Source organism: Miscanthus floridulus, chromosome 7, assembly GCF_019320115.1.
Source record: "Miscanthus floridulus cultivar M001 chromosome 7, ASM1932011v1, whole genome shotgun sequence".
Classification (NCBI taxonomy): domain Eukaryota; kingdom Viridiplantae; phylum Streptophyta; class Magnoliopsida; order Poales; family Poaceae; genus Miscanthus; species Miscanthus floridulus.
In genome coordinates this window covers 7,955,671-7,982,549 of record NC_089586.1, presented here as the reverse complement: position 1 = coordinate 7,982,549, position 26,879 = coordinate 7,955,671, and the positions used below count along the sequence as shown (strand labels likewise).

Sequence of the window (26,879 nt, the reverse complement as noted above, 5' to 3'; positions counted from 1 at the left end):
CACACAACAGTCAACCACGAGTTAGCGTTCCACATCGCGAGAACATACCTGGATCCAGGGTCAACGTCTTCCGGCGTTGCCGCCGCTGGCGTAGGTGGCATGTCGCCGCTCTTTCATGCCCGCTGCAACCCTACTAGACCGGGGGTGCAACGACGTCGACCTTCATGGATCGAGGATGCCCACTTTGCCGAGATCTAGTGCACCGCTGCCAAGCGCCTAGCCGTCGGTGAAGAAGATTGCCGCCGCTCAGTTCTAGGGTTAGGGATTGGGGAAGGGAGTAGGGAACGAGGACGGAGAATGAACAGACAAGGCGGGCGTCGGTACCCTTATCCTTTCGCGGGAGGGCAAAATGGTCCATGCAGAAATACAGCTCCCTCCTGTACGCCTGACAGTGGGTCCAAGACGGCGTCGGCCGTACATAGTGGCGTGTCTCAAGCAACCGAGGAATTATAATGGCACTGGCGTAGTTAGACAAATAGTAATGGCGCACTTCAAAAACGTGACAATTATAATGGCACAGATCAAATTAACTCTAATATCTATGTACTTATCTTCTTTTAAATGGAATACCTGACTGCACGAGTTGGCAGAGGTTGGTGGGGATGATTTGGAGTTGATCAAGGACGAAGAAGTCAAGTGAACGCTAATGATGAGAAAAAAGGAGGACGAGGTAATATGGCATATGAAATTATTTTCATAAACACATGCTTGTCACAGGTGCACTTGTACCAGTGTTACAAACAAATCACGTTTGATTTTTTTTTACAAAACAAACATGTTAGAGGAAAGAAACTTTAGATGTTATCCACATGTCAAATAGGTAAGTCGTTTGATCACACGTGTATATTAGATTCAATAAATGATTTTTTCCCTATGTCTTCTATTAATATGTGCTAATCGACATCACAGTTGTTTGGGAGTACCGTAGCAAAGCCCAATTACAACCATACTAGCTAAGATCAGTCCATCACAACATATGGTTAGCAATGAACACCTAATTACACGAAACACCTACTTAGACAGGATCTTAATTAACCCGATTACATGAACACCTAATCACTGATTAGCAATTAATCGTGTCAGCATCAGAATGGCGCCTACCGCGCAACCAGCTGCTGCTGCTGCTGTCTAGGTCGTTGGTGGAGACGGAGGGGGTCACCGACACCGCCCAGTCGACAGGGATGTAGCGAGCGGTGGGGCTAGCCCCCCTACCCATCCTGAGCACGTGGAGTTTTTCTAAGTCACCCCTTAAAATTTTATGCATACATGTATTAGGTAGGAGGGGCTAAGGTTAAGAAAAGATAAAAAACATCTATTCTTTTGTTCAGCTCCTCCTAAATTTTTTTTCTGGCTTCGTCACTGCGCCCAGAGGAGGAAGCGATGAGGAGCTGTCGTTCATGGCCGCCGCTGTCGTCGTTGTCGCCCATCTATATGCATGGAGCGCGTTGAGCTCTGGCAGACCGGTGGCGTCGCCAGCCCGCAGCTACACCATATATCGCTCCGGTATCTGGTTCTTGTGCCTGATAGCAGCAAGCAGAGGGCCGGCCTGATCCATAACAATGACCACAAAAATAAAAATAAAAAAACAATCCAGAATTAATTCCAGATGGAGTAAGAAGGGGGAGCTGCAGATCCAGCCTGGAGTATCGCTGCTGTTCCCGATAATTATATAGCCTGTAAAAAAAAGATTTTCTTCAGCAATTATTATCCCAACAATTATTTATGTTACTCCTAGTACTTTGTTATCAGCTGGGAATGAAAAAAAAGGAGAGCACAAATACTCAGCTCGCACTTTCTATACGGCCACTAGCCAATTGCATATTTGCATATCACCCACCTATCTAGCTAGCTAGCGCTCCTTTTGCATGCATTCTCTCCTCCTCCGCTTTCTTCGATCGTCCGGTCCGTCCGGCCGGCCGTGGCGCGTGTCATCGTCCAAGGCACCGGTCAGCTAGCAGGGGAATCGACCCATCGATCGATCCGTTGCATTGCCCGCCACCGCGCCACCATTGTCGACGTCGTCGTAGCAGCGGCTAGCAGGAGCTAGCGCTACGATTATACTACGAACACGACCGATCCATAACAATGGAGGGGTCGGAGGCGGCGGCGCGTGAGGCGCTGTCGACGGAGAAGGCGTTCGAGGGGGAGCGTCTGCCGGCGTGGTCGGAGCAGATCACGGTGCGGTCCGTGGTGGTGAGCTCGGCGCTGGGCCTGTTCCTGATCTTCATCGTGATGAAACTCTACCTCACCTCCGGGATCGTGCCGTCGCTCAACATGTCGGCGGGGCTCCTCGCCTTCTTCCTCATGAAGACGTGCAGTACGTGGACGTCCGCGCTGGAGCGCTGCGGCGTGTTCCCGAAGCCCTTCACGCGGCAGGAGAACACGGTGGTGCAGACCTGCGTCATCTCCTGCTCCAGCATCGCCTTCTCCGGCGGCTTCGGCACCTACATCCTGGGCATGAGCAAGAAGATCGCGGAGGGGTTCGACGAGGCCAAGACGAGCATCAACGTCGAGGAACCGTCGCTGGGGTGGATCATCGCCTTCCTCTTCCTCGTCAGCTTCGTGGGGCTCTTCTCCATCGTGCCGCTCCGCAAGATCATGATCATCAGCTACAAGCTGACGTACCCGAGTGGGTCGGCGACCGCGCACCTCATCAACAGCTTCCACACGCCGCAGGGCGCCATCCAGGCGAAGCAGCAGGTGTCCATCCTCTTCAAGTCCTTCGCGGGGAGCTTCCTCTGGTCGCTCTTCCAGTGGTTCTACTCGGCAGGGCCCGGGTGCGGGTTCAGCTCCTTCCCGACCTTCGGCATGGAGGCCTACCGCCGCCGCTTCTTCTTCGACTTCTCGGCGACCTACGTCGGCGTCGGGATGATCTGCCCCTACATCATCAACTTCTCGCTGCTGCTCAGATCCGTCGTGAGCTGGGGGCTCATGTGGCCCTACATTGAGAGCAAGCGCGGGCTCTGGTACGACGCCGAGCTGCCACGGATCCATCGCCATGATCATCGGCGATGGGCTGTTCAACTTCCTGTCCATCCTCGTCCGCACCTCCTACGACATGTACCTCAAGCGCACTCGCCCAGCAGAGGCCGCCGCCAAGCCATTCGCCGGCGTCGACGTCACCGAGCGCCAGGCGCTCAGCTTCGACGACCGCCGCCGCACGCAGGTCGGTCGGCATTGGCAATTGGCAATGCATGCACGTTGGCTGTTCGATGATATGATGATATGCCTGACTGACTGGTGACCTGCTATATAATGAATGGAATAATAGGTGTTCCTCAAGGACCAGATCCCGACGTCGATCGCCGCGGGGGCGTACGTGCTCCTGGCGGCGATCTCGGTGGTGGCGATCCCACACATCTTCCGGCAGCTGCAGCTGCAGCCGAAGCACGTGGTGTGGGCGTACGTGGTGGCGCCGGTCTTCGCCTTCTGCAACGCCTACGGGACGGGGCTCACGGACTGGTCCCTCTCCAGCAGCTACGGCAAGCTGGCCATCTTCATCTTCGGCGCCAGCGTGGGCTTGGAAGACGGCGGCGTGGTGGCGGGGCTCATGATGGGCATCGGGTCCACCGCCTCCGACCTCATCCAGGACTTCAAGACGGGGTACCTGACGCTGACCTCGCCGTGGTCCATGTTCGTGAGCCAGGTCATGGGGACCGGCCTCGGCTGCGTCATCAGCCCCGTCGTGTTCTGGATCTTCTACAAGGCGTACGACATCGGGCTGGAGGAAGGGTACCCGGCGCCGTACGCCAAGATCTACCGGGGCATCGCGCTGCTCGGGGTGAACGGGTGGAACCAGCTGCCCAAGTACTGCCTCCGCTTCTGCCTCGCCTTCTTCCTCCTCGCCGTCGCCATCTGCGCGCTCAAGGAGGTGGCCAAGGCGCGGCGGTGGTGGGTGCAGGACTACATCCCCAGCGCGCTGGGCATGGCGGTGCCTTTCTTCCTGGGCTCCTTCTTCACCATCGACATGTGCGTGGGGAGCATCGTGCTGTACCTGTGGAGCAAGTCGGACCGGGTGTGTTCGCGTCGGCCGTCGCGTCGGGGCTCATCTGCGGCGACGGCATCTGGTCGCTGCCGTCGTCCATCCTGTCGCTGCTCAACGTGAACCCGCCCCCATGTGCCTCAGGGTCTTCTCCGCCGACACAAACTACCAGGTCGAGGAGTTCCTCTGGACGCTAAGAAACCCAGCCGCTACCTAGCCTTCCTCCTGCTGCTTCCTCACTTCTTCTTCCTTGCTTGCTTGCTTTCACTGTTGCTCATTTCTGATAGATTTTTTTGTTCATTATTTAGCCTTTAATTTTGATGATGTATTTCTTGTACCTGTACGTAGGGTTGTTTTCTTACAGACAGCATGTAATGTACGTACGTTCTGCTTCATTTTTCTCTTGTTCCTCGACTTAATTGTAGAAGGTCCTTGTGTAAAACTAAAACAGCATCCGTAAGTTCCTGTATAAAAATCTCGAGAAATTAACATGTCGGGACTGGATATCATGCTTGCAAAATCAATTCTAGGGAGGCCGAATGGTTTACTTTGCATGTTCGTTATTTTGTGTTTCGACAGTACCTTTTCAAATTCACTATTTTTTTAAAAAAGAAATATATATTTGGAGAAGATACATGGGCAACTTTTACACTTGAAAATTCTTCGAATAATATGGTACAGGCATATATATACAGACGCCGGTCAACGTTTACAATGTGCTGGTCAATTTGGATGATGCGCAATGATGTTATCTTCAAAGGCATCCCTCGTTCGGTTCAACACTGTAAATCGGTCTTCAAGAGAGAATTTTCTCTAGTTATGCCACGGGCAAAGACAGCTTATCCTCCTAGGATTGACTTATGGCTAGAAACATTTGTGTAATTTTCCTTATTTTTTTATGACCTTTTTTTGTTTCGTGAGTTCAACTTTGTACCCCTTTTGTTCTAAAATTCAATAAAATTTCGAGTAGGGGTTCAAACCCTCCTGTTCCATAAAAAAAAAATATATACAGACGCTTACTTACCGTATGAATAGCTAGCCCTGTGAACGTCTAAAACTAGGCCAACAACAGATTTTGATATTAACCAGTACAGAAACAGTTTTTGAGACATATTATTTTATTTACAGAAGCGGTCTAACTTTTCTTTATCTAAAAATACATACTGAAATTTATTATTAAGAGATGGTTGACCCATCTACAGAGACTACAGTCCAATATACAATATCTCATATCTGTAAATTAATTTACAGAGACAGTCTCTTGTAAAAAACCGCCTACCCTATTTATTAGCCACAGCCTCCCTAATCCTAACTTTTATATCTCTACTAGTCAGCCTAGGCATTCAGTTCTTTGGTTCAGTTTGGGTTCGGTTCCTCGGTTACCTAAGAAATTCGGTTCCTGAGAAACTGGAACCAATCGGTTCTCAAAAAAACTGGAACATGCCAATTCGGTTCTCGGTTCTTTCGGTTCGGTTTCGGTTCCGAACCGAATAACCGATTTTTTGCAGCAGTGTAAGACAGTTCCCAACATCATCCCCAACCGGCGGCACGGTGATCCTCACCCAGACACCCACCATGACAACGGTTGCGGCGGCCCTCCCCCACTACGACGGTGCCCGCGGCAGCCCTCCCCCACCACGACGACCACCCCCGACGACAGCAATTGAGGACCTTCGGTGGTGGATCCATGGAGGGCGAAGGGAGATCCAGTCCCTTCCCTTGACCGGTGGTGGGCCTCCGGTCGCTCCCCCAACCAGCGAGCGCCCCCGTCGGCAGCTCAAAGGTGGAGCCGGTGGCTGGTAGGCGGAGCAGCCGAGTAGGACTGCCGGAGGTTGGCCTGGGCGCCTGGCTGCCGCCTACTATCGGGGGCTCGGGGCGGGCGGCGGCCACTACTACACAAATGATTTTGCGAGGCGATGGGTTTTGATTAACCGAGGCGGGCGGGCTGGGCGGCCGCCTCCGCTAATCGGTGGCAGGGCCGTCGGCCGAGCGACCGCCTCGGTTAATACTTAACGGAGGTGGGCAGCATTAGGCGCCCCCCTCCGTTAATCCATTAACCGAGGTGGGCAACTTAAGACGTCCGCCTCCGTTAATCGATTATTTTCGGAGGCGGTCGTTCTAAGCGTCCGCCTCCGTAAATTAATTTACGGAGGCTGTCGTCTTAAGTCGTCCGCCTCGGTTAATTATTCCAACAAAAAAATAATTCATAACTTTTCATATGAACTTAGATAAAGACAAACTTTATATCAAAATTATAGCTCTTGACAAGATCTACAACTTTATAGTTGAAAAGTTTTTGAATTGAAACCGTTTAGAGTCCCAAAATATTGTTGTAAGTGCACATATTTTGAAATTTGAAATTTAAAATTATCAAACGATCTCGGATATTGACATGGTCTATACAAAAGTTATAGTTCTCAATAGAATCTACAACTTTGTAATTAAAAAGTTTTAAATTTGAAGATGTTTAGAGCCCCAAATATGTATTCGAAGGTTATAGATTTTGAAATTTAAAATTTAGAATTCCTAAACGATCTCAAATGTTCACATAGTTAATACTAAAATTCTAGTGGCCATCCTGATCTACATGTTTGATATTGATAAGTTTTTGATTTAAAATCATCTAGAGTCTCAAATATGTGTTTGAAATTCAAATGTTTTGGAGTAGCCAGAGCCTGCCGCGAAGCCGTCTCTCCGGGCGAGAGTGGTGCTACAGAAGGGCGCTGTCCTCTCCTCGCCGGAGAAGCCTGAGCCTGATGAGGATGGCTATCTGGTAGTGGAAGGTCGGCGAGCTCGCCGTCGGCGGATCCTGGCTACACGCCGCCCCCGTCGACCGGTCCCTGAGGATCTCCGGGGTCGGTGTTTCAATTGCCTGTCTCCCTCGCATCGGGCTGCAGTCAGTCGCCGGCGGACTCGCTGCTTCCGGTGTCGTGCACCGGGCCATCGCTCCTTGGAGTGTTCCGGCCAAGCTGGCTTCTGCCCCGCCGAAGAGAATGTCGGTGTGGCGGCGGATCTCTCCCCCAGACGCGACGGATGTTGTCCCGTCCATGGCGGCCCCTGCGGTCATGGCCGGCGAAGGGGCTCAAGTCGAGAGTTTGCAACATGCCACGTCGCCGTATTCGCCGTAGGAGGCGCCGTGCCAGGGGCAGTGGAGCGGTGCCGTCTCCTCCAGGGACCTGAGGCACACCATGATGGCCACGACACAGGTTGTGAATCGGAAGTGGTCTTTCAATTGGAGGTTGCCCAGTCGACGCAACCAGCGGTGACCGACGTCCTTGGCCGGAACGCTCCTGAGGTGGCCTCTCCGACACGAACTGCAGTCTCCTCGAGCAAATGCACCGGGTGAGGCCTCCTCAGTTCAGTGGCGACGGCCTCCCCGGTACCAGGCGAGGTTCCCCCTGCGGCCCTGGCTGGGGTGTCTCCCGCTCGACCCGCCACGCCCAGGTCCGGGAGGCGGACACCAGCAAGACAAGGCGTGAGTTCGGTGCTGGTCTACTCGCGGCGGCGAGCTCAAGCTGCGGCTGAAAGCTCTCCGCCCAGAACCGAGGAACGACGAAGTTTCATTTCAAAACATCACCAAGAAGGCGGTGGCTGTGGCAACAGCCCCCCACCAATCCACAAGCGTAGGAGGAAAGATAGTGCCTGCTGGTTTCAACCCCCCCCCCCCCCCCCCCCCCCCCCCCCCCCCCCGTAGCAAAGGAATCGCTAGTGTGGGCGTGGAGACGCCCCCGCAACCCCTCAACCCGCAGGAGAAGACAGCGATGAGATCCCTTGGGCTTGTCAATGATAAGGTGCAAATCAACCAGCAGGCTCTTGATGATTATGCACAAATCTTCAGCCAGCCCCTTGATGACAGCCCCTCACGCAAGCTCACATCCAGGCCCTGGCCGCCTTGTTTGGTTGGGCACCGGCGGATGTTTTGGATGCTTTCTCTGTTTCGGTACGGTTTGCTTCGGTTGATGGAACACCATGGTGGATGACATGCGTGTATGGACCACAACGCACAGCTGACAAACAAGCTGCTCTTTTTTCTCCAAGAACTATGAGATATCAGAGCCCAATGCATGGGTCCGTGGATGGTTGCTGGAGACTTTAATCTCATATATCGGCGAACAAGATAACAACAACTCCAACATCAATAGGCAGGTTCAGAAGATGTTTAGATGACACAGCGCTCAAAGATATTGCGAACACAAGGTTGACAAGTACCCTTGTGTGTTCGTTTTGTGACGAGTGATTGTCAATGTGATCCACGAAGTGGGTTGAGTGGTGACTAACCCTACCATGGCGAAAGCTATGTGTGCGACGTGTCTTTTGGCTTGTGTTGTGTAGGTGTGGAGCTCGGATGCGGTGGTCGACGGTGAGGTGAAGGTTAAGGAAGATGTGCCGTGCCGACAGACCGGGAGCTGTGAAGGACGGACGTGAGGCTTGGACCGAGGGACCCAGAGGCCGGACGACTAGCCGCGGTGGCTGACACTTGGGACATCGACAAGTGCAAGAAGACATGGAGTGACGGTGTTGACCGGGTCAAGACGTCGGACGCGCGAGTCGAGTGAGGCTCAGGAGGACTTGGCGGGCCGGCCAGTCGAGGATGGCGGTGACACGCGTCAGATGGCAGGGGACGCGTATGGAGTACGCTACCCGCGGACGGTTTGATGGTTTGGATCTCAAAACCATCGGATGGACAGTTTACGGGTTTGGGCCTCAAAACCCGGGCGGAGGTTCCGAGGAGGGACGGACGGCACGTGGCGGCATCGGGGAGTTCGCGTCGAAGCGAAGCTACCGGTGAGAAGGCGCGGTGGTCATCGGATCAAGATTACACCGGGTTGGACAACAACGCCCTTGGGCTTAGCGGTTCAACTCATTTGTATCCAGGGGCAAAACTGGGAATGTGTAATAGCCCTGTTAAATAGGATGAGGGAGCCCCCATCTCTCTTACCTCCTCTAGTTTTCATTTTCTCCTTTAGGGTTTCTTCCTCTAGTTTGCTTCCATGTATGAGAGAGGTCCACAACTCAAATTGTGACTTGGTTTTGAAGGAATCGGTGGCCGTAACCACCGTATGCCCTCCGGGATTTATGATTTAGTTGTGTTCTTGATGTGATTTTGGTGTTCTTCACGAGCTCCTTTTGTCTCCTCTTGTTTCAAGCCTGCATTTTAATTTGCTCTCTGTTTCGCAACTCCTTCAAGATGGGTTTGAGGTGCGCTTTAAGACTGGACTTTCTCGTGTGCTCGATTCTCAGGGACATCTAGTTTGTCAGATCGTTCCTTTCGACCGAGTTTTCAGAGCTGATTTCTCTCAGTCTTTCGGTTCTTCTCGCTGTTTGGTTGCCGGATCTTCTTCTGATTTGTGGAAGTGGCATAGGAGACTTGGTCACTTGAGCTTCAATCTCCTAGTGAGGTTGAGTTCTCTTGACATGATCCGAGGATTGCCCAAACTTAAGTTTGAGAAGGATCTGGTATGCCATCCCTGTCGCCACGGAAAGATGGTGGCTGCTTCCCATCCTCCAGTGACTCAGGTCATGACCACGAGACCCAGTGAGCTACTCCATATGGACACTGTTGGTCCGGCTCGGGTTCGGTCAGAGGGAGGGAAGTGGTACGTTCTTGTGATCGTGGATGATTTTTCTCGCTATTCTTGGGTGTTTTTCATGGAGGGCAAGGACGAAGCATTTTCTCATGCTCGTGACTTGATCTTGAGGTTGCAAACTGAGTTACCAAAGAATGCCATACGAGCTATCCGCAGTGACAATGGCACTGAGTTCAAAAACTCTCAGTTTGACACCTTCTGTGCTTCCTTGGGTCTTGAACATCAGTTTTCTTCGCCCTATGTCCCTCAACAGAATGGTGTTGTTGAGCGCAAAAATTGGACTTTGGTTGAAATGGCTAGGACGATGCTCGATGAGCATAGGACTCCTAGGTGTTACTGGGCCGAAGCCATCAACACCGCCTGCCATGTTTCAAACCGCATTTTTCTTCGTGCTTTCTTAAAGAAGACATCCTACGAGTTGTGGTTCGGGCATCCACCCAAGGTGAGTCATTTTCGAGTCTTCGGTTGCAGGTGCTTCATTCTTAAGCAAGGTAATCTTGACAAGTTTGAATCTAGATCTTCGGACGGTATATTTCTCGGTTATGCTTCTCATTCACATGCGTACCGTGTGCTTAATCTTGAGACTAACCGTGTCGTGGAGACTTGTGAAGTCACCTTCGACAAAACCATGCCCTCTTCTATCTCTGTCTTTGAACGTGCAGGTGATGAAGAGATGGGTGACAGCATTTTCATTGAGGATGACGATGACATCGATTGGGATGATCCCAAGCCATCTCAACCGGCTGCCCCGATCGAGCTAGCTTCGACCACTTCGGCTCACGGCCCCGAGCCCTCCACCTCTACTTCATGGGGTCCGCGCGAGCCGCTTCCTCAATCGACTGAGGAGGCCCCAGCTATGGATGAGGGGGAGGCGACTTCGTCTTTGGGTGCACCTCGACATATCCAGCGATGCCATCCTCCTCAGACCATGATCGGCGACATCGACGAAAGGGTAACGCATTCCAAGTCTTATCATATTTCCCATTTCGCTCATTCTACTTTCGTAGCTTCTTTTGAGCCTCGAGATATTGGACACGCACTATCTAATGCCGATTGGGTTAATGCTATGCACGAGGAGTTAGAGAACTTTGAGTGGAACCAAGTGTGGGTTTTAGTTCCACCTCCACCAGAGTGCCACCCCATAGGTACAAAGTGGGTTTACAAGAACAAGCAGAGTGAGGATGGGGTGGTGGTGAGAAATAAGGCGAGATTAGTGGCTCAGGGTTTTTGCCAAAAAGAGGGAATAGACTATGAAGAAACCTTTGCTCCTGTTGCCCGTCTAGAAGCCATTAGGATTCTTTTAGCATTTGCAGCTTCGAAAGGGTTCAAGCTGTATCAGATGGATGTGAAGAGTGCCTTCTTGAATGGGTACATAGAGGAAGAGGTTTATGTGAGGCAACCCCCTGGCTTTGAAAATCCAAAGTACCCCAACCATGTTTTTAAACTCCACAAAGCCTTGTATGGTTTGAAACAAGCCCCGAGAGCCTGGTATGAGCGTTTGAAAGCTTTCTTGCTTGATAAGGGTTTTAGGATGGGTTCCGTAGATAAGACTTTGTTCCTCCTCAAGCAAGGCACAGACATCCTTTTGGTTCAGATATACGTGGATGATATAATCTTTGGTGGCTCTTCTCATGCTCTTGTTGCCAAGTTTTCAGATACTATGAGCAGGGAATTTGAGATGAGCATGATGGGCGAATTGACTTTCTTCCTCGGGCTACAAATCAAGCAAACTCGTGAGGGGACGTTCGTGCACCAAGGCAAGTACACCAAGGACGTGCTCAAGAAAATTGATATGGGTGAGGCCAAGCCTCTTTCGACGCCTATGTCAACCACGATGGCCCTGGATGAGGACAAGGAGGGAGAAGGCATGGACTAGAAGGAATACCGAAGCATGATCGGGTCCCTGCTGTATCTAACGGCGACGAGATCGGACATCTAGTTCACAGTCTGCTTGTGCGCGCGCTTTCAGTCTTCGCCGCGCACGTCTCATCGTCAAGCCATCAAGCGGATCCTCAGGTACCTTCGTTTCACACCTGAGTTTGGTCTTTGGTTTTTAGCCTCCTCCTCTCTTTCTCTTTGCGGGTATTCTGATGCGGATTATGCTGGTTGTCGTGTTGAGAGGAAGTCCACTTCGGGGACTTGTCAGTTTCTTGGATCTTCTCTTGTGTCTTGGTCTTCTCGCAAGCAGTCTAGCGTCGTCCAATCCACCACAGAAGCTGAGTATGTTGCTGCTGCTGCTTGTTGTTCCCAGTTGCTTTGGATGATAGCTACTCTGAGAGACTTTGGGTTAGAGTTTAGGCGAGTGCCTTTGTTTTGTGACAGCACAAGTGCCATAAGTGTAGCCAAAAACCCAGTCCTTCACTCAAAGACAAAGCACATAGAAGTTCGCTTTCATTTCTTGCGTGACCACTATGAGAAAGGTGATATCGATCTGCACCACATTGATACCCAAAATCAGCTCATAGATATCTTCACCAAACCACTTGACCAAGCCCAGTTTGCTCGCTTGCGAGGGGAGCTTGGAGTTTGTTTCCCTTTTTAGAGGAGGGAAACTTTGGTTGTTGTATTCTAGTTTTGCTTTTCTTTGAAGTTTAGCCTTTGTTTTTATATCATACTTGCATATCATATCATCATGTATCATATTGCATCCTGAGCTTCATCCTTATAGTAGCTAGATTGACACTATGCTCTTGTTGGGGATGTTATGGATATACATGATGTGCTTTTGGCTTAGGCTCCTTTTGATCAATTGATGCATGTTATGAGCTAAGCTTGTTTTCCAAACTGTGAACTTGATTAAAACTTGTTGAAACATGAAATGTGTTCACCACTACTTGTGGCACTAGCATGTGTAGAATGTGTCGAGATCTTTTTCTTGCTTCATGTATATGCTTAGTTGCTATGGCTCATACTTTGAGTTACACACTTGCTTGAGAAACTTGAATTTGTGCTAAAACTTGAAAATCAAACTCAGTGATTTGAAAAGATCGGTATGGGTCTATACTATCCTATGTCAGAGTATCGAGACAGCTCCAAATTGCACTTATTGGTGAACTTGAGCTCTGTAATGGATACCGAGATCATTGTCTTAAGCTTCTGATTGCCTTTGGCATAGGCTTGACATGGTCGCTAAGTCAGGTTTTGATGGCACAGATAACCTCTCACACACACTTGTCTGACAAACTTTGGTAATAAGCTGCATAACTCCGATAAATTTCAATTGGTGTCTAAAATTTGATCAAACCACTAGTTTGTCTCTTGACATGATGTGTGAACTTTGTTTGGGATAGTTCACTTTGCATACATGTGTAGCACAAGGTCGATCTCCTGTCTATTTTTGCTATGTGCTCCTTTGGTGGTGAACCCTCTTTTAAAATTGCTCAAACTTGATCAAACTTGCTTAAATGCTATATTTCGTCTCATTTGGTCACCTTGAGCATTTGCTAGCACTTGTATGTGTTGCTATATATACATGACAGCATCCACTAGAGCATTCTTTCAATCTACTTGCTATAATCTTGAAGCTTATGCATTCGTGCATTTCTGCATTCATAGCTTGTTTTGAGGGGGAGTTGCAATTCTTGGGCTCTAGCTTGATAAGTGCATGTGTCAACAAGGGGGAGAAGTTTCCACACTCACAATGTCACAAGGGGACACAAGGGGAGAAAACTTCCAATTTCACCTAAAGTTGAGAGATATGCATTCATTTGAGAGAGATTGCACTTGTTCAGGGGGAGTTGCATTTAAGGTGTTTTGCTAGATGTGTTGAGCCTTTGCCTCTTCTGTGTTGAGCCTTTGCCTCTTCTGGAGGGTCTAGCAGGTTTTCGGTTTTTCGAGCTTTGTTAGTGGTGTTGAGCCCGTTGCCTCTTCTTGAGGGCTAGCTTTGTTTTACTTGGTTGCGTCGAGCCGTTGCCCATGTCTTTGGGGACCAAGTTTTGCTCATTTTTAAATAACCCGGTTCTTGGCTTTTGGTCGTTTGGGTGAGTTCTTTCTTTTCTCTTCTTTTTTTTTTCTTTTGCTCAAGCTGTTTGTGTATTGGTGTTGACAATGCACTCATCAAGGAGGAGATTGCGAACACAAGATTGACAAGTACCCTTGTGTGTTCGTTTTGTGATGAGTGATTGTCAATGTGATCCACGAAGTGGGTTGAGTGGTGACTAACCCTACCATGGCGAAAGCTATGTGTGCGACGTGTCTTTTGGCTTGTGTTGTGCAGGTGTGGAGCTCGGATGCGGTGGTCGACGGCGAGGTAAAGGTCAAGGAGGACGTGCCGTGCCGACAGACCAGGAGCGGTGAAGGACGGACGTGAGGCTTGGACCGAGGGACCCAGAGGCCGGGTGACTAGCCGCGGTGGCTGACACTTGGGACATCGACAAGTGCAAGAAGACATGGAGTGACGGTGTTGACCGGGTCAAGACGACGGACGCGCGAGTCGAGTGAGGCTCAGGAGGACTTAGCGGGCTGGCCGGTCGAGGACGGCGGTGACACGCGTCGGATGGCGGGGGACGCGTATGGAGTACGCTACCCGCGGACAGTTTGATGGTTTGGGTCTCAAAACCATCGGACGGACGGTTTATGGGTTTGTGCCTCAAAACCCGGGCGGAGGTTCCGAGGAGGGACGGACGGCACGTGGCGGCATCGGGGAGTTCGCGTCGAAGCGAAGCTACCGGTGAGAAGGCGCGGTGGTCATCGGATCAAGATTACACCGGGTTGGACAACAACGCCCTTGGGCTTAGCGGTTCAACTCATTTGTATCCAGGGGCAAAACTGGGAATGTGTAATAGCCCTGTTAAATAGGATGAGGGAGCCCCCATCTCTCTTACCTCCTCTAGTTTTCATTTTCTCCTTTAGGGTTTCTTCCTCTAGTTTGCTTCCATGTATGAGAGAGGTCCACAACTCAAATTGTGACTTGGTTTTGAAGGAATCGGTGGCCGTAACCACCGTATGCCCTCCGGGATTTATGATTTAGTTGTGTTCTTGATGTGATTTTGGTGTTCTTCACGAGCTCCTTTTGTCTCCTCTTGTTTCCCCTCTCGATTCTTCGTTTTGGGATTGTTTTGGTTCGTTCTTGTTGCCTTGGATCGATCAATCACATGAGTGAAAGCTTTCCACCGAAGGAAATCCACTAATTCCTCACGAGATCGCAGATCCGGGCAATTTTAGTTCTTGACCTGTTTTTTGGAGATTCTTCAATTCCTTCGATTCATGGAGTTAAAGTTTGTCTCAGGCCATGATCCTTTAGAGGTTGCCTTTCTACTCCATTGTGAACCCTTGTGCAAAGTTTCAAGTCATTTGGAGTTGATTTGATCAAGTTATGGCTTGATTTGATTTTTCTCGAGAAACTGCTCGCTCATACCGGACGCGTCCGATATGATCTAAGACGTGTCCGATATTTCTAACTTTGGAGTTTTGAGCTGAAATTTGGTGGAGACCTTCCCTTGGTGTTTAAGAGCTATGGTTAAAAATTTCATGTTTTTTGGACACCGTTTGACGGGGTTTTGGATTTTTCTCCCTTGGTCAGCTTGCTGCTGAAAATACCGGACGTGTCCGATATTTGCAGGGGCAGTACTGTTTTCTTTTGGGAGTTTGCTCGTTTGGGCTCCGATCTGTGTTCCGTTTGCTTTGTGGTGACCCGCTGTGTTCTGAGGGAGCATCCACCCTTCTCTAGGGTCGTGGTCATCAAGTCTATCGTGTATGCTTTTTGGGGATTGATATTGGGACAGTGGTCGAAGATTTCGAAAGAAATTTGAGGCTCCCATTTAACCCCCCTCTGGTCGCCGTTTCCGTTCCTTCAGATATCCCCCTAATTGGCCCAAGGTTCACTTGGTCCAATGAGCAAGAGTCCCCCACCTTGGTAAAACTTGATAAGAGTGTTTTGCTCTTCGGATTGGGAGGAAAAATTCCCTCGATGCTTGCTGCAAAGTGCTGCGACTGAAGACTCGGATCATTGTCCTCTGTCACTGGGTGGTAAGAGGAGATTTCATTTTGAAGCGTTCTGGCCATCCATTGAGGGATTTCCGGAGGAAGTGGCTACAGCTTGGGGATCGGTACAAGCAACGCCCTGCCCGATAGAGACTCGTGCTCTCAAATTCAGGGCTCTCACTCGCGCCCTTCAAAGCTGGAGTCAAAGGAGAGTTGGACACATTAAGTCACAGCTTCTTTTAGCCAAAGAAATTGTCCACCAACTTGAGATTGCACAAGATTCTCGACAGCTATCTAGCGACGAAGCCAACCTGCGTTGTATGTTAAAAAAGCATGGCCTTGCCTTATCATCGCTGCTGCGTACTATCGCAAGATTACCATCTCGTATTGACTGGCTAAGAGATGGGGATGCCAACACGGCCCTCTTCCACCTCCACGCCCGGCACCGGAAGAGAGAGAATTTCATTCCTAAGCTTGTGGCAAATGGTAATATCCTCACAAGACAGGAAGACAAGGAGCAGGCAGCTTTTGATTTCTACAACAGTTTGCTAGGAACCGCTGAACAGCGTGACATCTCAATTGACCTTGAACAGCTGGAGCTGCCGCCACAGGACCTTCAGGAGTTAGATGCCTTCTTTACCGAAGAAGAGGTGTGGGAAACGATCAAAGGTATGCCTTCTGACAAAGCCCCTGGTCCGGACGGTTTTACCGGCCGTTTCTATAAGAGTTGTTGGCCCATCATCAAATCAGATATTATGGCGGCTCTAATTGCAGTCCAGTGTGGCAATATTCAGAACTTGTGGATGCTCAACTCAGCATTTCTCACCCTCATTCCAAAAAAGGAGGCAGCAGATCAGGTCAAGGACTTTCGGCCCATCAGCTTGATTCACAGCTTTGCTAAGTTGGTAACCAAGATTTTGGCCAATCGGCTGGCCCTTAAACTTCATGATTTAGTGGCCAACAATCAGAGCGCCTTTGTCAAAGGAAGATGTATACAAGACAACTTTATGTTGGTACAGCAGACTGCCCGGTTCTTTCACCAACAAAAACTCCCTCGCATTCTTCTCAAGCTGGATATAACGAAGGCTTTCTGACTCTGTGTCATGGCCTTTTCTGTTGGAGGTGTTAAGGCATCGAGGTTTCGGAGATATCATCAGCGGCATCCTTTTCTCCTCTTCCACTTAATGGCTCACCAGGACAGGAAATTCAACACCAACGGGGACTGCGACAAGGCTACCCGCTGTCTCCTATGTTGTTCATATTGGTCATGGATATTCTTAATGCGATTGTACAGAAGGCCAATGACATGGGGCTGCTTCAACCTTTAGCACGACACCCTCTCCAACATCGGGTTTCCCTATATGCGGATGACATGGTCATGTTCCTCCGTCCGGTTGCTACGGATATTGACCTTGTCATGGATATCTTACGGGTGTTTGGCGCAGCTACAGGGCTGAAAACAAATATTCAAAAGAGCAGTGTCACCCCAATTCGCTGCACCACCGAGCAATTGGATTTGGTACAACAGCGGATCCCGTGCGAGATTCTAGAGCTTCCTTGCAAATATCTTGGTTTACCTTTATCAGTCAAGAAGCTGACGAAAGCCCAAGTCCAGCCTATCATTGATCGCCTCGCAAACCAGTTACTGGGATGGAAAGCAGACCTTATGAATAGAGCCGGTCGAACTGTACAGGTTAGATTTGTTATGACCTCCATGGTTATCTATCTTGCGATGGCGGTGGATCTGCCACCTTGGGCATTGAAGGCCATGGATAAGATTCATAGAGGGTTCCTTCGGCGAGGAAGGAAAGATGCAAAAGGGGGTCACTGCTTGCTGGCTTGGCCGAAAGTAACTCAACCACTCGAACTTGGTGGTCTGGGGATTCATGATCTAAAATCTTTGTGCTGGGCACTTCGGATGAGATGGTTATGGTTAGAAAAAAACTCAGCCGGACAAACCATGGGCTACCTTCCCTATTCAAGTGCAGGAGCCAATCAAAGCTCTCTTTGCTGCAGCCACGAACACAATTGTGGGAGATGGAAATACTACTCTGTTCTGGACCGACAATTGGCTCCACGGCTTGTCCCTTGCTGTCCTAGTTCCTCACATTTTTGCCCTGGTCCCGAAACGGCGACGGAATCGACGTAAAGTTAGTGAAGCGTTGCATGAGCTTCAATGGACTGACGACATCCAGGGTGCTCTCAGTGTCGCTGCTCTTGCCGAGTTCATAGGAATCGTGGACCTGCTGGAGGAAGTGCAGCTATTGTCGGGCGTCCCAGACAAGCACCAATGGAGATTCTCAGCTTCTGGAAAATATTCGTCAAAATCGGCTTATGACACCTTCATTGGAGCAGTACATTTTGAACCATGGGAACTCATCTGGAAGAGCTGGGCGCCTAAGAAATGCCAATTCTTTATCTGGTTGGCAGTTCACAAACGTTCCTGGACGGCAGACAGACTAGCGAGAAGAGGACTACCCCACCCAACCTGTTGTGTGCTGTGCGATCAAGTCGAGGAGGACATCCAGCACATCATCATTGGCTGTGTTTTCGCTAAACAAGTGTGGTTTCAAATGCTCAGTAAAGTGGGACTCTCAGTTCTAGCTCCTCAAGCTCTGCGGACACTTCATTTGAGGATTGGTGCATCAAGATAGACAAGCTGGCGCCTACAGTCAATTCCCTGATTATTTTGGGAGCATGGATGATTTGGAAGCAGCGAAACGATTGTGTATTCAACGGGGCGTCGCCAAACGTGCAGAGAATCCTAACACACATCGAAGAGGAAGCGCATCTGTGGTGTTTAGCTGGAGCAAGGGAGCTTGCACGGCTCCCTATAGCAAACGGTTAATCCCATCACCGTTGTTAGTAGTTGGTCGTGTTTTATTTTGACAGGCGCGAATGTAACTGAAAGTTAAGGGGTGTGTGGGTGGTGTGTGTGTTGTATTTTACAACTCTTCTTCTTAACGAAATGATATGCAGCTCTGCTGCGTATTCGAGAAAAAATCTGTCCATCAGGGAATCCAATTTGTCAGTGATTGATGTTAGTAACTGCAATGTGGAAGTACATGACAACTTGATAAAAGAAAATAGCATACCATTTTTTCACGGTTTTTCACAGGATTGAGTGGTGGATCTGTCAGTAGGATTTTACACTCAGATGGATCAACCTAAATGAAGAACCGAGAAAGGTGTTGCTTTACTTGAAGAAATATATTTAAGGGTGTTGCTAATATGTTTTCTTTTTCTTGGGGAAAGGGTCTGGCACCACAAGCAGAGCAAAGCATATTGAGACAGATATACCTTGAGCTCACTATAGAAGGCATGATCCCATATATGGCCCATATCATCCCAATTTTGAACAAACCCATTGGTGACTGGATATGATACATCAAGTTGATGCCTCAGGTCAGCACATGCTGCTCCAACAACAATATCCTGCATTGTACACGAGCACTTATCATAAGATGTAAGAAAGAAAATGAGGACCGAAAAGGATTTTATGAGGCACTGAGTTCAGACCGTCAATTCTTGTTCCTGGAGTGACTCCTCATAGCGAAGCAATGGCCTTCCAACGACACACGGGAATACAGATGTAGGGAAGTTCTCGCCAGCAAAGCCACAATTTACATACTGCAACCAAAGGTTTCAAATTAGAAAAATGAAATTGTCCGCTTTTAATCTGAGGTTTTATTGTTTAACCATACTAGAGACTGGAGATATCCACTTAATTTGGCTCATTGTTGTTTAATCATATTGGAGACAGGAAAAAAACACTTTGTAATCTGGGGTACTTTTATCTAACCATATTACAGATTAAGAAAAAGCTACATATGTTGACAACCAAATATTTGGTATTAGCAAGAACCAAGAGTCAAGAGAAGCTACACCGCCTCATGCATATGTCTAAGACAAATGTGGCTCACCATAATGATGTAGGACAAGTTCTGTAATAAAACATTTTCAGAGATCCCTTGGTTTCAGGAAATTTTGGCTGCACTAGACTAATAAAAGCCATGGGCAATCATATGGTCTTACATGTCTGCTATGCATAATATTAGTTTTTGTTCTCTATTAGAAAAAAAGGAAAAGACCAAAAACAAAACCTGCACATTGGCAGCAAAGAAAAGAACTACAGAATTGACCAAACATCCTAAAATTAGCAAGCCTTTGGGTTTCATCAAAACCACCAATAGCTCAGGTGAAACCTACGGTGTGTATTCCAAGCATTTCACCACAATCTAGCACACTGTATTCATCACTTCACAATTAGATGTGGCAGCAGATGTCATCTCAACCTAAATACCAATTGTGTCAGTGGAGGCAAGAAAATCGCCAGGGTACTTCCGAATGCAACACAGCAAAATTAGCACAAAATATCCTATAGGCAATGGCGCCGCAGTCTCCAACGCTATTAAACTACCCCAGTGATTCCAGTCGCTCCGTCGCCCCCAGCCAGGCAGCCGCCTTCCAGGGGCACACGGCACGACTACTGATCCCCGATCACCCATGGCCCCGCCATGCCTTCATGGACCGACTCGGAGACCGGGCCCCGAACAGGCAGAGGTGGATTTCGCGGGGGACGACTCCAGAAACTCGGCCAAGATTTGGAACATGAGCACGCCGGTAAGCGGATCTAGGAGCGAATGGGAGAGGGGGGCAGGGAGAAGCAGATTAGGGAGGGGACGGGCCCTTACCCCGGTGCCGTTGTCGCACACCACCACGTTCCTGCTATCCATTCACGCCTCCCTCCCTTCTTCGGCCTCTTCCTCCTCCCTCTCCGCCTTTCTCGTTTCTCCTTCCCTGGCCTTCGAAGCTGCAGAGGGGGAGAGGGGAGACACAGGAAGAAGACGGGCCAACTGACTGCAGCAACCGCGACCGAACCACCGCCGTCGGATCAAGGCGCGGACGGCCCTGATCAACTCTTCACTTGAACAAAAGCAATAAAATTTCACTTCTTACTACTACCTCCGTTTTTTAATGTATGTATAGCGCAGATTCATATTATTCAAAACTTTTGTAGAATTATCGTTATAGGTATTTTAAGTATAACTTATAATTGTTTGTGTTTGCACAATTTTTTTAATAAGATAAACGGTCAATCTTTTGCGCAAAAGTCAACGGCAACATATATTTAAAAACGGATGGAGTACTAACTATTCTCCGTTCGAATTTCTCTTTTCCTTGACTATTGTACTTCCTTCAAATTTGGCTCTATAATTGTTTTACTTCATATTTTAGAGAAAGCTTAACTACTTAATGTGTAAATATTTCAAAATAGTTTAAAAAAGGTGTACATCTTTTCGCCTCTAAGCTTGATCTCTTGGATAACCTTTTTCCTTTCTTCTTTTCCCGTTGCAGATGTAGTGAATCAAAATCATAACTCATAAGTATGACGGAGTAAATACCTAGTCGAGTTTTATTCCACACATTTGCAAATAAACGCATTCCATTTTTTTCTCTAATAAAAGCAGTGTTCGCCTAAACGGCCGTGCACAGGCCGTGTAAACGCTATTCAGTGGCCTACCGTGTAGTTTAGGGGGTAAACGGTACATTACACGGTTCGGCCGTGTACACGGTAAAGACGGAGATTACACGGTCTAAACCGTGTACACAATTCGATATTAAACCGGTTACACACCGTTTACAACAGTATTTTTGACCGTTTAGGAAACAACAACGTTCAAGTGGGTGATAGAAATTTTGGGCGCTGTTACATGACCACTGACAACTGTTTGCTAGCTGCTACTTTGGTAGTTCGATTTTTCTTAGGTATGTGCATAATTCAAAATTTCAATGTAAGAGAACAAAACATTCAAATTCAGTTCATAAAAGGTGTGTTCAACCCTCTCATAGTCATTCTCACTTGAAAATATATTGTCCAGCTCACCATTATATTTATTTCTAGGCATATGTATATGTCGTAATAGTTATTTATATGTATATAGTACAAAAACGTGTAATCCGTTTAATGCCATGCAGCGGCGAAGCCAGTGTGTAATTATCGGGGTCATGCGACCCTGATAACTTTGTACGAATCAGTGGAACCCCGCGTATTCCGGCCAGCTACGGCTCCATCAAATTGAGTTCATGAATCTGTGCGACCCCGGCAGATGCCATGTGCACGCTGTGTACACCGTCTAAACATTACTCGAGCCCCTGCCGCCGACTGTTTACTGTTTACCGTTTAGGCTAACACTGAATAAAAAGCATGCATTTGTGCACCATTTCCTTTACCAAAAGAAAGTGAGGATGTGGAAGGGACACTTTCATTCAGTTGGACGTGATGATGGATTGAGCAATAGCTTTAATTTGCTCCCCTATCGCTAGACTGGTAGAAACAACCACTGAGGCACTGAACGGTAGATAGCTTTGCTCCCTAGCTACTAGATTGGTGAGAGGACAACACCTTTGTAAATGAAAGAAACAGCCATGATAAATTACACGATGATGACAGTTACAGAGTAGCAATAATAATCAACATTCATGGAAATCATGAATCTATGAACTCCACGAAACCCAGAAACTTCAGATTCACTTAATGCAAGAAACTAGCGATTTGTATTAAACCTTGGAACCTCAAGGTAAGTGCTGTTCTCCACTCTTCTCATGCATTGTTTTGCACTTATTTTCAATTCGGCAAATCAAAAGAGCAAAAGCCTTTTGGTAAAAAAAAAAGAGCGAATGACTTTTCTGGCATGATTTTGCACACATGCCCTTGGCTGAAATCTAGTAACAGAGATCACTTGCAGTTACAGAGCTTCGCCTCTATCATATGACTCCCTGACGGCCTGGAGCTTCATGGACACTTCCCTCATGTTCATCCTCTCGTTGGGCAGTTGGCGAGTGCAGCACAGCCCAATGCTCAGCACAGAATGCACACATTCCATGACCATAACCGTGCTCTCGTTGTAAACTCCGAAGTCGTCGATTTCTTCCTGCAGTCGGGCATCCATAATCTCCAGTATATGGTCAGGGAAGCTTGCCTCTACAAAGCTCACAATGCTCAGCCCATCCTTGAACATGTCATCAGTAGGCCTCCTCCCAGTGAACATCTCCAGCAGGATTATGCCAAAGCTGTACACATCACCAGGAGCCATCACTTGTCCTCCACTAGCATACTCTGAAATCGAAGAAGAGGTTGTGTATTTTTTTTTAACAAAATGGCATCAAGTTCACCCAATCCTAGAGATCTTCAAACTTAAATTTCAATAATAATTTTTTTTTTCATTGAGCATTACCTGGAGCAATGTAACCAATAGTTCCCTTCACCACAACCGTGCTTGATGTGCTTGCATTATCCAAGAATCTTGCGAGGCCAAAATCACTGATGCGGGCCGTCATATCGTTGCTGAGAAGGATGTTGCTAGGCTTCAGATCAGAGTGAACAATGTGCCTCTGGCTACTGTGGTGCAGATATTCCAATGCATTTGCAATGTCAAGAGCAATGTTCAACCTTTGCATCAGAGTCAGATGACAGAGAACATTGGAACCATCTTCCTTTGGGTGTAGCAGTGAGTCGAGGCTACCATTAGGCATGTACTCATAAACCAATGCCTTGAAATCGTTTCCTCCAGAATCAATGCTCGAACAGGTAGTGAGGATGGGAACGATATTGCGGTGTCTTAAACTTCTCAGAGCTTCACACTCCGCTATGAAACTTCTGTTTGCACCTCTAGTTTCCATGTCAAAAACCTTCACTGCTACCAAGTTAGTCTCTCCATGCAACATTGCTCTGTAGACAGAGCCATATCTTCCCCTGCCGATCAAATTGGATAGTGAGAACCTATCTGTTGCTTCAGTTAGATCCTTGTAAGTGATTGCGGGAAACTTTCCACCAAATGAAGGTAGGAGCGTAGTTGCCTGTTTCGATTTGTTCTTTCTATAAAATATCATAAGAATGATTATTATCACAAGTAGAGATATGACTGTAATAGCTACAGCGGCTACTACTTTCATTCTGATAGACCGCTTTCGCTTCAATGAATGTGAAGATGGAACAGAGCATGGAGGAATATGGAGCTTAGAAATCCCACCGCACAGCCCTGAGTTCCCATCAAGCATGAGTGCGGATGCATTCAGGAACACACCTTTTGTAGGGACCTCACCTACAAGATGATTATTCGAAAGATCTATTTGAGCGAGCGACTTCAAACTTCCCAGAGATTTGGGGATGGTTCCTGACAAGTTGTTGCGAGAAAGATTCAACACTTTCAAGCTCTCCAAGTTCCCCAAGGATACTGGAATGTTTCCAACAAGGGAGTTCTGTGCCAAATCTATGATATCTAACCCATGGCAATCACCCAGAGTGTCTGGGATTTCTCCAGACAACTTGTTTGATGACAACTGCAGCTCCATTAGTTGTTTAGCGTTGCCAACTTCTGGAGGCAAACTGCCATCAAGCTTGTTAAAAGATAGCTGGCAGCTTATGAGTGATGGAAGACGGAAAATCTCAGCTGGAACACTCCCCTGGAGTCTGTTGTTAGTAATGTTCAATCTTAGGAGGCTCTTAATTTTACCAAGGGTTGGCGGAAGAGCCCCTTCGATCATATTGTCTTGAAGATAGAGATATGTCAACTGTGAAAGATTACCAATGGAAAGTGGGATAGGCCCCGTGAAGCTGTTTCCTTCCAAGTATAATGCCTGCAAATTCCCAAGCTTTCCAACCCACTGGGGAATTGCACCAATATACTGGTTGTTTTCAAGTGACAAGGCAATCAAGGATTGGAGGTTCGTGATGCCTGGTGGAAACATCCCAGATAGACGGTTTGTGCCAAGGTACAATATCTGAAGTTCAGAGGTGAGATTACCTATTGAACTTGGCACATCCCCTCCTAAGTTGTTCATAGCAAGTGCAATTACTTGAAGTTTGCTGCAATTGGCCAATGAGTCAATGAACTCCCAGCTCTTCCTGTCAGATGCTTCAAGACTGTTGGATTCAAGATTCAGGAAGGTAAGATCATGTAAACAGCCTAGAGCGCTTGGTGCTGTACCACTGAAATAGTTGCGGGACAGCCCAAGATCAAGGATCTTTGAAGCATTGGCTAGAGAAGCAGGGATAGGCCCTTCAAAATTGTTAGAATCTAACCCGAGGTGCTGCAGATTCGGAAGATGGCTTCCAAAATCAGAAGGTAACACCGCCTTGTCGAGATGGTTCATCTCCAGGCCAAGGTAAACTAGAGAAGACTGATTGAACAGCATCTGCGGCACCCTTCCCGAGAACAAGTTGCCACCAAGACCCAAAAATGACACCTCAAACAGCAGCACAAGTTCTTGAGGGATGCTTCCCTGAAGGTAGTTCTCTGAAAGAGAAAGTATATTGATACTTGTCATGTTACCAATTGATCGTGGAATGGGTCCAGTGAGGTTATTTCCTGACAGAGTCAGAAAAACAAGCTTCGAGAGGGAGCCAATGTTGTCAGGAATCCTTCCTTCTAAATGATTGGAGTACAAGGATAAGGTCTGGAGGTTAGAACAATTACAGAGCTCGGCAGGAATCCATCCCTGCAGTGAGTTATTGCTCAAGGAAATCATCTCTAGCCGATGTAGATGGCCAAAGGAAGCAGGGATTTCACCAGTGAAGCTGTTATTTGACAGGTGCAAAGCTCTGAGATATGTAAGGTTTCCGAGGGATGGAGTGATGTACCCAGACAACCCTTGGCCAGTGAGATCTAGCTGAGTGACACGCTGCGGATGCTTCCGGCTGCATGAGACGCCTTTCCAGAGGCAGAAGTGGCTGCTCATGTTCCAGGAGGCAAAGGATCCATGAGGATCACTACAAGATAGCTTGAAATCAAGTAGTGCTGCGCGATCAGTCTCGTTCCCATGCATTGGTGAGCAGGTCGCATGAGTCGGCAGTAGCAGTAAGAGCGGTAGCACAAGGAACAAGAACGCAGAAACAGGGAACTCCATAGGTTCTGCTTTTCAACAGTTACCTGCAAAGAATTGGCAATAACCATAATGACCTTGCATGCTTAGTATTGAGACATTTCGTGTAACGAAAAAAGCCAGAACTTTTGTGTGACAATTAAATTCCATTTAGAAACCATCATGGCTCCACTAAACAAACCAGTGGACTTTCACTTGTACATCCGACGAAAAAGACTGCCAATATTTGAGTGCCCAATGAGCAAAGTGCAACAGAAGAACAGCTGTCAACCAATAAGCTATTGAGCCCAACACTCAACCAATAAGCTATTGAGCCCAACACTCAACTTTGTTGCTGTTTTCCATCACTTACAAAAGTAAACAGTCACGCCTTGCTAAATAAATTTACAGTTTGCATTGTCTAAATCATGAAGCATATCTTGTCAGGAAGTTAGAAAAGAAAAAGAACGGAGCTGGTCAAGTGAAATTATAGCAGAGTGTAAATAATTCAACATGGATGGTTGGTTGCAGGTATGTAATGGTGCATAAATACTGCCTAGTGTTCCTTTTTAATACCTTAGAGATCAAACCTAATTCACATAGTTCAAAATTTGCCTCTGTACTGTTGCAAGCTAACACAAAAAACGTAAAGCACTGACTATCATACTCATTTAAAATGACATCAACAGAAAAAGGCCCAAAATGATGCTTAACAAATATGAAATGAGTCTCCAGCACATTCTCATACTAGTAAGATGTAGGAAACAAAGGGAGAAATCTACAATACAGAAGTTGAGAAGGAAAAAAGAAAACAACTTTTCAGTTCAAACACAATAAGGCAACTGATAGGAAGGAAGCTAAATACCTCTGAACTCACCTGGCGCGTATACTGCATTGCCTGTGAGATGGGGCTCTGTTAGCGGCACAGAAATATGGTCAGCTTCCGAATCCTCTTATAGGCGTTCTGCAGGTCACTGTTGGTCAACGCAAATGTCTTCCACGTCTCCTAGTACCCGATCTTCCGCATCATGACATCCTGAAGCTCTTTTCCTACTGCGTAGGTAATAGACGGCACAAGGATTTCCAAAAAAGCCATGAATTCTCTGGCAGAGGCTCAAGCTTCTCCCGAGTCAAAGTCAGTCTGGAATATTGGCAAAAGCAAGGAGAAGCACTCACCCTAGGTGTCACGGGAGCAAAAGCAGCCAGCGGCATGACGAAACCCCAGTCAAAAACCCTGGGAAACGCCAACCCAGCCCACTCCATATCTGCAATTTTTTGTAATCATTTCAACTCTTGGATGATGACTTAGTACATGGAGTTTTCAATTCGTGCCAAAGCTGTATGGCACTAGCTGCAACAGTGGAATGAGACGTGCACTGCTTGTACTCTCTGTTCCTACTTCATAGGCACTCCGTGTTTGACTCCCAGTCAAAACATTTCATTCCCTGAGATACGGTTTCTTAGAAAGTAGATATGTTGTATAACAGCTATGCATATGGAAAAAGGTACAATACTTCTGTCTC

At 47.8% G+C, this 26,879-nt stretch overlaps 2 protein-coding genes and 1 pseudogene across 3 annotated transcripts; 1 reads left to right on the top strand and 2 right to left on the bottom strand.

Annotated features, from left to right (window-relative positions):
• Window positions 1-1,633: 1,633 nt before the first annotated feature.
• On the bottom strand, window positions 1,634-20,340 carry LOC136462463 (actin-related protein 2-like). The gene is made up of 4 exons (XM_066461559.1): window positions 20,187-20,340; window positions 19,012-19,122; window positions 18,793-18,927; window positions 1,634-1,674 (listed from the first exon to the last, which is right to left on the bottom strand). Exons 1-4 carry the CDS (start codon window positions 20,226-20,228, stop codon window positions 1,666-1,668), a joined length of 297 nt encoding a protein of 98 aa, XP_066317656.1. The 5' UTR covers window positions 20,229-20,340; the 3' UTR covers window positions 1,634-1,665.
• Window positions 1,691-4,397, top strand: LOC136462462 (probable metal-nicotianamine transporter YSL8; annotated as a pseudogene).
• A 1,700-nt stretch (window positions 20,341-22,040) lies between the features above and the next one.
• On the bottom strand, window positions 22,041-26,576 carry LOC136462461 (putative receptor-like protein kinase At3g47110). 2 transcript variants are annotated; one of them, XM_066461558.1, is made up of 4 exons: window positions 26,533-26,576; window positions 26,222-26,409; window positions 22,731-25,424; window positions 22,041-22,612 (listed from the first exon to the last, which is right to left on the bottom strand). In XM_066461558.1, the coding sequence occupies exons 3-4, from the start codon at window positions 25,399-25,401 to the stop codon at window positions 22,242-22,244; spliced, it is 3,042 nt and encodes a 1,013-aa protein (XP_066317655.1). In that variant the 5' UTR covers window positions 25,402-25,424; window positions 26,222-26,409; window positions 26,533-26,576; the 3' UTR covers window positions 22,041-22,241. The 2 variants fall into 2 exon arrangements, with proteins under 2 accessions (XP_066317655.1, XP_066317654.1); XM_066461557.1 differs by having other exon boundaries at window positions 26,234-26,409.
• Window positions 26,577-26,879: the final 303 nt, after the last annotated feature.

Coding starts and splice junctions, on each gene's coding strand:
- LOC136462463 (XM_066461559.1), bottom strand. CDS start 20,228: ATGGATAGCAGGAACGTGGTGGTGTGCGACAACGGCACCGGG. Junction 19,123..20,186: donor TGTGCGACAACGGCACCGGG/GTAAGGGCCCGT, acceptor CTTTGGTTGCAG/TATGTAAATTGTGGCTTTGC. Junction 18,928..19,011: donor TCCAGGAACAAGAATTGACG/GTCTGAACTCAG, acceptor TGTACAATGCAG/GATATTGTTGTTGGAGCAGC.
- LOC136462461 (XM_066461558.1), bottom strand. CDS start 25,401: ATGGAGTTCCCTGTTTCTGCGTTCTTGTTCCTTGTGCTACCGCTCTTA. Junction 22,613..22,730: donor TATTGGTTACATTGCTCCAG/GTAATGCTCAAT, acceptor CTTCGATTTCAG/AGTATGCTAGTGGAGGACAA.